The following is a 12,863-nucleotide window of genomic DNA, read 5'->3' on the forward strand; positions in this document are numbered from 1 at the left end:
CACACTGATAATGCAGTAAAAGCATTTTCAGACAAAAACCCCGTTTTCAAATCTCTCCAGGCTAGTGTGGACATAGCCCAAGGCTGTCAGTCATGGATTAGCCTCCCCAAAGATCCATCCTCAACATTATTGAAGCGGAGAACAGAACAAAAGGCAGCCAACATTCAAAGAAGAGCTTTGAATGTCCTTGAAGCTGCCTGGAGAACAATTCCTGAAGACTACTTAAAGAATTTAAAGAAAGCCATGAAGGAGAGTTTAGACCAGCGGTCCCCAAGCCCCGGGCCTCGGACCGGTACTGGTCCGTGAGTCGTTTGGTACCGGGCTGCGAGAGTTGAGGCTCAGGTGTGAAATTTATGGTTTTCAGGGTTTTTATCAGTTTTCAGCGTTATTTTGTTATCGTTTTTATCGTTAACTCTGTTTCCTTGGGTCTTTTCACGTGTGTTATGAATAAATCTTCTTTTTTTTGGTACCGGTACTAGTTTTATTTTGTTGTATTTATCCGCGACACCTTAACAGCCAGTCCGTGAAAATATTGTCGGGCATAAACCGGTCTGTGGTGCAAAAACGGTTGGGGACCGCTGGTTTAGACTATGTTAAATTAATTAGTTAATACCAAATATTATGTCTTGTTAGTAATGTAAAAACCCTGTTTTGTTTTTTTACCTCATCTACTCTATTTCCATTTATATTTGGTTATTCTTTACTGAACATTTCTTTATAAATGAAACGAGGTGTGGCTCAAGACTTTTGCACACTATTGTGTGTCACCTGTTTCAAATATTATAACAAAAAAATACTAATAATGACAAATAACTTTTAATATGAAATATTAAGCAGTCTCTGTACACACACATATGCCAATGTAAACCAGAGTGAGGCTTTTGTTCATGGTGGCATTAAAATGTATGAAAGATATGTTTGTGGGTAGAGTTTTACACTTTTGTAGATTTTAATATAAAGTAAAGAAGCATGGTGTAAGTTCAAAGAGTATTTACTGGTTTCATTTCGTCAGACTGAGCAACAGGGATCAGAGGCACAGAGCATTTGAAGCTCTCGTATCTGATCGTAGCATTTACCTGATGCCCTGTATGACTTTCGTGTTGTGTAAACAGTCTTTGGGTAATCAGATCTAAACTTTCACATCAAGCAATTAAAGATGCGCACTGGAGAATTTCATGATTTCAGTTCTAAAATGTTTTATTAAAAGTTTTTACAGAATTTACAAACAGCATTCATTCATGCATTCAATTTTGCATTGAAGTTTCTTTGTGAGTGATCAAAAGAAAAACAAATAGTTGGATTTCTAAGTGAAAGTAAATCCTTGGAAATTAACAGCAAATGTACCAAAAGTGTTTATGTAAATGGTAACTGTGTCAATAAATAAAGTAATATGATGAGATAAAAGGAATGAACTCAATGAACTTTAGATTTTTCAAAGGAAGAAACATAGGGTGAAAAGGTGTAATAAATATGGTTGAAGTTATAAAGAAAATTTGCAGAATTATTTATAAATAATGAACAATTTGGGGAACAGCACTAAAAGATTCATTGGTGTGAAGAAGTTCACATCAAGTTTCTGCCGGGGGAGGTTCAAACATGCTGCTTTGTCTAGTTCATCGTCCATTTTCTTAACTGCTTATCCAGCTCAGCTGTTTAAGAGGCAGGGTACATCCTGAATACAGCCATCACACGGCTGTTTCATCAGAGTTAATTAAATATAAAGTAATATTAAATGTAATAGAAACACAAATCACAATTAAGTTCCCTTAACTGTCTCTGTGTTTGTTTTTGATTTCAGATTGTTAACCTGCTAAATTCTAAATTAACTTTTCCAGAGTTGGACAGTCTTATCTCAGTGTGCACTTGCCTGCCAGTGTTAAGGTCTAATTATGTTAATTGTGTGTGTGTGTGTGTGTGTGTGTGTGTGTGTGTGTGTGTGTGTGTGTGTGTGTGTGTGTGTGTGTGTGTGTGTTAGGAAGAGAGAGAGGGAGAGAAACAAATGGTCCATATTTGATTTGCCCTTTAGGTGAGAATCATAAATTGTTCCGTACACTCTCCAGACACTTTGTTAGATACACCTTTGCTAGTATCATGTTGGACCTTTTCTTTCAGAACGATCTTTAATTCTTTGTGGAAACGGTTTTGGTTGGAAATTTGTTGGTTGCACATCCATGATGGGAATCACCCATTCCACCACATCCCAAAGGTGCTCTGTTGCACTGGGACCTGGTAACTGTGGAGGCAACTTGAGTACAGTAAACTCATTGGCATGTTTTAAAAGCCAGTTTGAGAAACCAGTGCATTACCCTGCTGAAAGCAGGCATTAGGCAATGGATTCACCATAAAGAGATGAATGTGGACAGCAATGATACTCGGCTAGGCTGTGGAATTTAAACAATGGCCAGTTGATACTAAGGGGTTCAAAGTGTGTAAACACCTTTACACCACCAGCAACAACCTCAACAATTGATACAAGACAGGATAGACCCATACTTTCATCCAAATATCACAAAAATGGAGTTCAGGCAACATCTTCCATTTTCCAATTTTGGTGAAAGTGTCAAAACTTTATCCTCAGCTGACAGATGTGGCACGGTTGATGTGGTGTGTACTCATAGATGTTCATTGGAACACCTTGGTTGTAACAAGTGGTTATTTGAGTTGCTGTTGCCTTCCTGTCTGCTCAAAGCAGTCTGACCATTTTTCTCTGCTTCATATCTTTGTGTGTGAACATGTGTGAGGTGAAACCCCAGCAGATGTTCAGTTTCTGAAATAATGGTTTCTGGTACATCTGGTACCAATGTCAGTGCCATGTTTAGTCATCTTTCTTTCTCATTTTGATTAACAATTTCAACTTCAGCAGGTCATATTGATCACGTCTGCATATCTAAATCCATTGAGTTGCTGCCATGTGATTGGCTGATTATACATTTGTTTGGTATATTTTGTTTGTGGTCTGTGCAAGTGTGAAATACGTATACCTTTAAGAATGACATTATTTAAAAAATAAATATAGGACAACAGAAAAAAAATCAAACTTCTGTTCGTGGTTTTTAATTAGCATCCCTGAAAAGGAGCCTTTAGCCAGCCACAATGTCCAGGATATTCTGAGAGATTATCTGAAAGTGGACGTGCCCTATCTTTCCGGAAAAGTGTTTATAGCCCTGTGTTGCTGTACTAGGGTAAAACAAGTGTCAGTCAGGGTGTGCTGATACACTTGCATAGATAACACGTGGAGTATACACTGTGTTCTGATTAAAGAAATCTGTGCATGTTCATAAAGTGTCCTTCATATTAAAAATAGAGCGTGCTCCTGTGTTTTCCAGTGATCTGGTGAATGGCCTTGTCTTGCTGATGAACAGTAACATCAGCAGTCCAGTCAATCTGGTGAGTTCATAATATGTGGCTGCGTTTCATAAATTGAAAGGCAAATTGATTCTGTGTGTCTGACACTTGCTGACTCTGATGTAATGGATTAATTTGTTTTTCAGGGAAACCCAGAAGAGCACACTATATTGGAGTTTGCTCGCCTCATTAAAAGTCTTGTTGGTAAGTCTTGTGCGGCCTGTGCCAGCTCATGCCTCGTCATCTTTTTATCCTGGTGGTATAAGGTCGCCCTCACAGGGAGGAAGTTGACAGGGCATTTAAAAGCAGGATCACTTTCTTGTTTGGAGCAAATCACAGCTAACCATAAATGCAACCAAAATAGCGTCAGCTGCAATGGGGATGTCAGCGGGCCTCAGCATGAAGTATGCTAATGAAAACATACCTGAGGCAGAGAACCATGAAAGATTGCTCGGTCATAACCAGAATCCAAGAATGTGATAAGTTGATGGATGTAAGGCGTATTCCAGTGGATTGGTGACAGGTGAAGGTTCACAAGCTTTAAATGGGCTGCAAAAAGTGACCTCATGTGACAAAATAACCAAAAGAAGGGACAATATGTCAGATGACACAGTGTTGTGTATATCATGTGTTGATCAGTGTTACTTATTTGTGGTAGTAGAGGCTCCAGTCTGCAGAGCAGTTCTAATCAAGACAATAATAAGTCCAACATGAGAGTTATACCTGCTGATTTCTTTTCTTTTTTTTAAACGTGTGTATACATGCAAGGAAGGTTTGTTTAAAAGTGTGTCTTGGGAAGTCTGGCAGCATCTTATGCCCACAGAGTGTATGATAAAAGATGAACTTTTGGGGTCTGAATAGTGAGGTGGAAGTGCCCTAAACCTGCACTCTTTCCTGTGGCCAACAGGGGGCATTTCCTTTGTTGGCACCAAAAAAATCTATCTATATGTTGAAAATAGATATATTTAAAAAAATGTGAAAATGAGTGTTGATGTCTGCTTTACTACCTCAGTAAACTGTTTATGGATTTTCATTTTCATTTTGTAAATTGTGGTGCCCAGCAGAGTGAAAAAGACGTTTGTGTTATCAAGTTCTCACATAGGAGGAGGGATGACTCCTTAAGTACACACTTTAAATTTAAATCGAAGTTCTGCACTGCAGAAACACCAAGAAGGAGGTGTTTTGTTGTTTTGCAGTGGTAAACAAATAAGTCTACAGTGTGAAATGTTTGTCATCATGTGAAACACACTCTGTATTGAATGAATAGTTGTGATTGGTCCAGCACTATCAAAACCAGGCGTAATCTCAGGGGTGTCGAGGGTTATTTAAGGTGGAATTACTTTTTTTTGTCTTTGTGGTCTCTGCAAAGAGATGCATGTTTGTTTGTTTGTTTTTTATGTTTTACTGGTATAGTGTCTTACATTATCACTATAGTGTGACATCATATTGCAGTCTCTGACTTACTTTCATAGTAAACAGCCAGGGCCAAATCTGGCACTGAATGTAGTTCCCTAAAGGTAAAACAGTCCCTTCAGTTGGCTCTGTGAAGAATAATAACATCCTCCTCCCTGCTGTCCTTTAAAACACTTCCATGTACACACACGCAGTGAGCCGAAGCCAGATCCAGTTTCTTCCTGAAGCCCAGGACGACCCACAGAGGAGAAGACCCGACATCCGCAAAGCCAAGATGATGCTTGGCTGGGAACCGGTGGTACGTGTGACGCACGACAGACGCCGAGAATATTCTGAGATATTTGTAGTGCACACATGCTGTCTTCCACCATCAGTATACTTGATGTCCTGAAGTTTTTAATAGTGACTGAGCTGAGTGTTAAAAATGTTACATAATTTAAAGTTTATTTACACATGAGACTGTTATACATAGACTTGCGATTAAGTGTAAAAGAAACTCTTTGCAGTCCTGTGAAAACAAAGTACTGCGTCGATAGGAATTAGGAGGATAAATACCAGCTGGATGCTGCTAATCTTTATAAAAGCAGAAGTTTGGGGAGTTATCCCACGGGGGGAAAAAATCAGTGATGAGCTTAGCCAACCAGCTACTCCTAGCATCAGTTTGGCACATTTCAGACTCTAGAGTTAACAGGTCTCAGTTAGCATGTTCAGTTTAATTCAGTTTTATTTATATATCGCCAAAACACAACAACAGTTAGCTCCAGGTGTTTGATATTGTAAGGTAAAGACCCACAATAATACATAAAAATCAGAGAAAACCCCCTATGAGCACATACCTAGGTAACAATGGGAAGGAAAAACTCTCTTTTAACGGGAAAAAACCTCCAGCAGAATTGGGCTCAGGGAGGGGCGGCCATCTGTCGCAACTGGTTTGGGGTGAAGGGAGGGAATATTAAAGTTAAAGACAGCACAGTTTGAAACAGGAAAAAAGAGCTTATAGATGATAGGTATATTTAGTTTTTCCCTCATCCAGTATCAATCTCACTGTTACCTCTTTAACCTCCTGAGGGAAAAATAAATGAATTTATCCAAAACATCAAAGGCCAGTCACACCATGACTTCATAATATTTACAATTATTCCTATGAATTCAACACCTTAACTCGGAAAGAGAAGGGCAGGCTGTGAACATATATGACAGGGGCCTGTATTAGCCGGACTGTCAGTGATGTAAGATGCTAAATGATCGGTTAAGGAAAGGTATTCGACTCCGAGGTGTCGAACACCTCCTGTTCCTCCTGGTAGTATGTCAGCGTTTGATGTGTTGTCTTGTGTTGACAGGTGCCCCTGGAGGAAGGCTTAAACAAAACAATTCAGTACTTCAGCAGAGAGCTGGAGCACCAGGCTAACAACCAGTACATCCCCAAACCTAAAGCTGCCCGCATGAAGAAAGGAAGACCCAGACACAACTGAGCCTTACTGTTCCACCTCAACACAAAGATGTAAAGACTCCTTAAAGTGCAGCTCTGTGAAATACACTGCTGATTGCTGCACTCTGGGAAATGGAGTCTTTTTTTTTTTATTGACAAGCAGAGACATCCTACTCTTAAAACGTATTTTACAAAGACTGTTGGCCTGCACTGGACCTATAGTTTTAGTGTCAGTAAGGCCGCCTTACTGCAGCTCGTGTGACAGACGAGCCTGAATCAGAAGCAACAAACTGAAGGCAAGAAACTTGCCTCAATCTACTTTCTTTTGTGAATTTATGCTTTTGCTATTTAAATCGCCGACATGAGAATTCTGCAAACAGCTTGCACTGTGCATCTGTGCTTTGTGTTTACTTTGTGTTTTGTCTGTAGAAACAAGCTATCTGAATTTGGTTTTTTCCACTGGATGTTTTGTCCTTCGATCAGTGGCGTGCCGGCACCCTGTTGGCTGTCCGTGCAGCGCACCGCAGGGCTGGGATAAACCTTCTAGAAAGACTGTTACAGATTTGCTTTTCACAACATCTTCCGTGTTTGTTGATTAATTATTTCGGGTGAAGATGCTATTTTAATAAAATATTTCCAATACTTTGCATTTGATGTTGATGGTTAAAGACACCCATGTACTGTTGAGTCGGATTTAAGAAAAAAAAACATGGCAGAGCCAAAGAAGTACAGAGCTACATCTTTATTTACAGCTAAAGGCAGAGAGGAAACCAGCTGTAGTTGTCGGGCAGGTGGATGTCTATGAATAAAAATTATTTTAGAATTAGTGCGTAGAAAGACAGAAAATTATCATGAGAAATATATAAAGAAGGGGATCAAAGGATGATTTTCAAGGGGCTACACTACACAAAAGACAGAATACCTGTGAAGTACTTGAACAGGTGTGAGACTAAAGAGATAGAAGGCGACTAACTGAAAGATCCAAAACCTTTGGTGCTTGTATTCTCAATGCAGTGAGTGCATAACTCTGCTCATAATGCAAATGATTCATTTTAGTACACCTAATTTAAAGTTGGAGTAAGGGTAAGTCTCCTGGGAATGAATGCTGCTTGATGTACCACACTCTGATGGGACTGATATGCACCCAGATGTGTGCGTGTCTGTGGTTAATAGTAGTCGTAGTTAACATTAGCGCCGTGTCTGTAAGAAGAAGGATCTCGCGGGGCAATGGGAGCGTTTTCATCATAGTGGTGCTGACGGCCGGGGTCGTTGGCACGCGCATGGTCCCTCCAGTACGCCATGTCGGCCTCCAGCCTCTGGTGAGACAAAAACACCACGGACGTCACTTGTTAAGAAAGCCAACAGACGCACAGGGTGCTGATAAGATGACCACCAAGACTGTCAGCAGGCATAGCTGTGGCAAATAGACCTGCATGAAAGGCAAACGCTGAAAAGGCCGATGCTATGACAGCTTTGGCCTTTTAAAGGAAGCAACAGCAAATGGCATTAGCACAAGGTGTCAACATGGCGCTGCTGGAGAAATACTGCTGTAGCGGGGTGAAACACATGCTGTCAGCTGTCAGAAATGGTAGCGGGGAGCTACTTTGTGCACTCGGCTCTCCTTTTTCTGCCCTTGTTCTGCGTTCCCTTCGCTCCTTAGGGTCCCCGGCGAGTTCTACACGAGAGCCGCTGACCTGGAAGAAAGCTGAATCTGGCGCTGTAAGTGGGTTTCTGTTTGTGCGTGAGAGAGAGGAAATTCATGTTGTCGCGTGTTCAGCCCTGCACCTGTACTTATCTGTTCATGATTTGGCCTTTTGAGGAATGTTTCAAGCATCGTTCAGCCATCAGACCAGTGTTTAACTTAAAATATTTGTCTTAAAAACAAATGACATGAATGAAAGGTCTCAGCTTTTTGTACTCTCTGTGTATGTGTTTGTGTTACTCTCAGTTATTTTTAAGTGTTCCTCTTGGTTTTACTCACCTAAACCGACATTACTGAATAGTTGTAATGGTATTTTACTATAACATAAAGTAAGTCTTAAAGTTGACCTCTCCCAGAAGAAACATAACTCACCTGCTCATCATATCCCATGTACATAAACTGCATGATCCACTGCTGTACGTCAGGTCTGCTGCGATCCCAAAGGTTCCTCTTGGTTCTGCTCAGTTTTGCCAGGAACTCTTTGGCTTTGGAAGAAGGAACTGCAACTGAGGACCGTGATGCTGCAGTACCAGTTCCTGCCACTGGATGGAGGCACAACAGGGGGTGGTGGGGAGAAAGGCATGGTATTTTGAAAAATACTTAATGTTGTTGAGTTTTCTATCAGCCGCACAAAGACAATGTTAGGTATGTGTTTAAGGATGTTACCATCTCGCTTCAAGATCTTGTGTAAGTGGCCGTCACTGGATACTGTAAAGGAGAGTCAACAGAGACATAATGAGCTGCAGTACAAATGCTTTTCTTCGTGGCAGGTATGTTAGACTGGTGATAAAATAATAAAAACAACTAACTCAGATATAATTAATCTTTAAAACTTCCACACATTTTAACCAGTCAGTTTAAGGTGTCTGTTTCTTTCTGATGCCATCTTCACAAAATTCTAAATATTATTCATTTATACACACTCACCGGATGATTTGTTAGCTACACCAAACTTCACCAAACCTTTATAACAGCCTTCATTCTTAATGGCACAGATTCAAAAACATTCCTAATTTTTTGACATGACCGAATGACACAGTTGCTGCAAATTTGCCAGCTACATAGCCATGATCCCGCTCCACCACATCCCAAAGATTCTCTATTAAATTGAGATCTGGTGAGTGTAAAGACCATTTGTGTGCAGTGAACTCAAACATACAGAAGAGCATGGTTATTTTAAGTGGTTACTTGTTGCTGTTGCTTTCCTATCAGCTTGAAGCAGTCTAGCCATTCTCTGGCCGCTGACCTCAACAAGACATTTTCATGCAGAGAACTGCTGGTAACTAGATAATGTATCTTTTCCTTGTTCATTCTCTGTAAATCGTACAGATGCTGATCAGCAGTAACACCTAGACCAGACTATCCCTCACTGCACGATCTGATATCCTCGTGTTGGTGTTGTTCCCAGATCATCATACTAAAGGTTGTTCCAGGATCAACATTGCAAGTGATCAATCAGAATGTTGTGATGTCATACTTTTGCGACTTCGGGAAAAACCGGCGTAAAACAAAAAACTGTACTTAAGCTGCGAGAAACCGCCTTTGTCCGCCGATCAACGGACCCTAACCCTGACCCTAACCCTTTAATAAACGCTAAGCAGAATTGATATTGTCCTTGCAACATTGGAATTTCATAAATGCACGAATGGGTTGGTGCGCAAAAGAATAACGTCACAATAATGTGATTGGTCACTTGCAATGTTGAACCTGGAACAACACCAACACGAGGATATCAGATCATCCATCTCACTAACAACTGCTCCGCATTCAAAGTCACTCACATCACTTTCTTCCTCATTGTGATGCACAGTTTGAACTTCAGCAGGTCGTCTTGACCGCGTCTACATGTTTAAATATACTGAGTTGCTGCAATGTGATTGGCTGATTAGATATTTGAGTTAGCAAGCAGTTGAACATGTGTGCCTGACAAAGTGGCTGGTGAGCATCTGTCCGCATTTCTTTATGTTGTTTGCAGTGCAGCAGTTTTTCTGGTTGGCATCAGTAGTTTTACACCCTTCACTTGTGCTTACTCAGCTGGCAAGTTGCCAACTCGCATCCAAAGAAAGCAGCTTCTGGCAAATTTGCATGTAAATAAATGTGCTGCGGTCACTTCCTAGAGCTCTTCTGGCACACTGTTGACCCAATGTTTGGAGCACTCGTGTCCAAGAGTTCACCAAACCAATCTAGTCAGATGACATTTTACTGCACTTTATTGAGCCCCGTGCATGTGGGTGATGTTTCTGTAACTTAGTCTTTTGTTTGTTTCGGAACATTTAAACAGAAAACTGAGCTCAACACCGGAAGATGCACAGAAATACAGCCGCACAGGCATTTCAGTGGCATAATTCGAGATAAAGTTGGAGAGAAGTAGATTTATTCAGAATGTTCTCAGTACTGCAGCAGCTTGGCCTTCATAATGTACTATTAGTCATTATTAGTCATTCTTTCCACAGCTCTGCAGTAGTGTAGGTAATTATTCTTTTCTCTAACCATCATCATTAGAAATGTGTCCACTTCCTGACATCTGTAATAGTGCGTCAATCTGCTGACGTTTGAACCTTCTAGAAGACAAATTTGAACTATGAAAATATGTATTTAAGTGTTTTTCTGAGATTTTTTTTCCGTGATGATGTCATTTCATCACAAAACATGAAAACATGTCATCAACTGTTGGTCTTGCTGCTGTGACATTTTACACAAACGTTCAAGGTCCCTAGATGATTTATCCTACTGGCTTTGCTCATTTACTGACCTACTCTGTAGTTCCAGCAACTAATCAAATAATCAAAATCCAGCTTTGGTTGTTTGAGTACCTACAAGAGTCCTGACAGCAACTTCATCCTTGGTTTAACCTTTTTGCCTTGCAAATATTATCATGCTAACATGATAAACTGTGATTCATTCTCACAGAGGAATGGGCAAACTGCTTCAACTTGGTAGGAATATAATGGTAACTAAAATAACCACTAATTACAACAAAGGCATGACTGAGAGCGTCTCTGAATGCTGTTGAACCTTGAAGCAGATGGTGTACAGCAGTAAAAGCTTACTTCAAACAGGAAACTGTGGCTACAGTTTGTACAGGCTCATCAAGACTAGACAATGGAAGACTGAAAAAATGTTTCCTGGTCTCACGAGTCTGTTTCTGCTGTGACACTGGGGTGGTCTGATTAAAATATGCCTTGCTGACAATCTCGAACTGGTTTCTTGAACATGGGAATGAGTTCACTGTACTCAAATGACCTCCACAGTCACCAGACCTTAATCCAACAGAGCACTTTGGAGTGTGCCGGAACAGGTGATTCCTGTCATGGATGCACACCTGACAAATCTGCAGCAACCGTGTGATCTGTGAATGAAGTGTATTTTAGCATGAAAAAATTAGCATTGCACTGTACCTAGCAACCTCACAGAGCTGCTTGCATGAGCCTCTGTAAGCAAAGCTATCTGTTGAATATTTTGATCCGTTTTTAAAGTCTGATAGTGCGATACCAGGGCACGGTGGCTGTACAGCAGGATGCTAAAACCCATCAGTCCTAAAACTATGCGTGATGCATGTCCGGAAACATCGTTTGCTGTAGAAACCACATGGTTTGCAGGCTGGTGCTTCAGACCATGAAGTTTGAAGGAAACCATAAATAAGCAGAAGCAGAAGCACATTCCCTTTTTTTCAGAATGACTTTAATAGTGTTTTCCTCAACTATTTACCTTCACATTTCTGTTTCATATCATAGTTAGGGCCATTTAAGTGTTGGATATCTTGTTAGATCACTGTGTATTAGTTAACTTTGTCTTATTCCTCATACTTGAACAAACTTTAATTTTAAAACAGATCCTTTTCAGATTCAAACATGCAGGGATTGTTTTACTCTTATTTTATTTAAAGAAAAGCTCTTTATGAGCCATGTGTTTGCAGGCGTTTCAACAGAAGATTATTGGAGCAGATGTGAAGCAGATGTGAAGCAGATGTGAGTTTGCTCATATGGATTTTTCATTTAAAGTGACTTTAAATTCTGTGGAACCTTCTTACAAAATAGAATGAACTGAAAACAAAGACGACTTTGCAGGTTTCTAAAATGCATTTCAGAAGGGATCAATTGCACTTTAAGTTTGTGGAATATAGTAAAACACCTAAGTCTGATCCTTTTTTCTTAACAAATGTAAAGAAGTGCATCTTTTTAACTAGTGCCAGTGCAGTTAAAAAGAAAAAAAGCAGCTGCAGAAATAAGACCTAATGGTATTGGAAACACTCGAGTCAGTAAAAGATGTAAACTTAGAAGAAGCCAAAGAAAAACAAAAGCTTTTGCTTACCTCTAAGAGCTAATAATGTCAGGAGTACAGCCAACCCCATTACCCTCAAATAGAAATGCTGGGATGCCATGTTGTACCCACTCACTCTTTCCAGATTTCCTTAAAGGCAGCAACTGTGCAAAAGCATTTGCACAACCATAAGAATGGGCGGAGACCCCAACTTTCCAAGTGGAAACTGGCCTGTGGCAGTGGAATGGTTTCACCTCCTTGCCTTCAGAAACACGACTGCACCTGGGAGGGTTTTTTTTCTCCCCCTTAAGTGAATTTTCATGTGTGTACCAGATACTTTTCCATCTCCAGCTCGTACAGTGTGTGAGCAGCGGGGTTTGTGGGAATGCAGTTTGTCATGTGGGTTTATTCTGTGGAAAAAAACATTCCAGATTTTGAGCCTTTGCAAAGTGAAGTTGGTTAACTTCAGCTGCACCAATATGTTTTAATTTAACAAGAAATGTTGATACACTTTCTAAAGGGATTCAAACTGTGCAGCTTTAAATCTTTCTGCATTTTTATGCATATTTCTAGCAGCAATTTCCCTCCAAAAATGCACTAAAATACCTGAGCAGGAAGCCAGAAAGTGGAGAGAGCTGCTTGAGTTTTATTTCAGCAACAAGTCTGTGACCAGCAGCGAGAATCTCTTTGCTCTTGTGTAAACCTTCAAATCTT

At 40.3% G+C, this 12,863-nt stretch overlaps 2 protein-coding genes across 4 annotated transcripts in view; one reads left to right on the plus strand and one right to left on the minus strand.

The window, feature by feature from the left end:
- The window catches only part of uxs1 (UDP-glucuronate decarboxylase 1), a 39,719-nt gene extending 32,868 nt beyond the window's left edge, over positions 1–6,851 (plus strand). Inside the window, exons 12-15 of one of the 3 annotated variants that reach the window (XM_006788272.3) lie at positions 3,327–3,387; positions 3,492–3,549; positions 4,953–5,056; positions 6,099–6,849. In XM_006788272.3, coding sequence (XP_006788335.1) covers positions 3,327–3,387; positions 3,492–3,549; positions 4,953–5,056; positions 6,099–6,230 — 355 coding nt within the window. In that variant the 3' untranslated portion in view covers positions 6,231–6,849. Of the gene's footprint in view, positions 1–3,326; positions 3,388–3,491; positions 3,550–4,952; positions 5,057–6,098 lie in introns of all 3 variants that reach the window. The other 2 variants (XM_006788271.3, XM_087829589.1) reach the window with 2 other exon arrangements.
- A 63-nt stretch (positions 6,852–6,914) lies between these two features.
- ecrg4a (ECRG4 augurin precursor a) lies at positions 6,915–12,438 on the minus strand. Its single transcript, XM_006788273.2, has 4 exons — positions 12,201–12,438; positions 8,556–8,597; positions 8,262–8,431; positions 6,915–7,503 (listed from the first exon to the last, which is right to left on the minus strand). Exons 1-4 carry the CDS (start codon positions 12,268–12,270, stop codon positions 7,354–7,356), a joined length of 432 nt encoding a protein of 143 aa, XP_006788336.1. The 5' UTR covers positions 12,271–12,438; the 3' UTR covers positions 6,915–7,353.
- Between the last annotated feature and the right edge of the window lie 425 nt (positions 12,439–12,863).

Source organism: Neolamprologus brichardi, chromosome 16 (assembly GCF_056152115.1).
Source record: "Neolamprologus brichardi isolate AB-2024 chromosome 16, ASM5615211v1, whole genome shotgun sequence".
NCBI classification, from domain to species: Eukaryota; Metazoa; Chordata; class Actinopteri; order Cichliformes; family Cichlidae; genus Neolamprologus; species Neolamprologus brichardi.

Bases quoted from the DNA above. Each gene is read 5' to 3' on its own strand.
- ecrg4a (XM_006788273.2), bottom strand. From the start codon at position 12,270: ATGGCATCCCAGCATTTCTATTTGAGGGTAATGGGGTTGGCTGTACTC. The intron at 8,598-12,200 runs GTAAGCAAAAGC...TCTCCTTTACAG, and splicing joins GACATTATTAGCTCTTAGAG to TATCCAGTGACGGCCACTTA. The intron at 8,432-8,555 runs GTAACATCCTTA...GCCTCCATCCAG, and splicing joins CAAGATCTTGAAGCGAGATG to TGGCAGGAACTGGTACTGCA.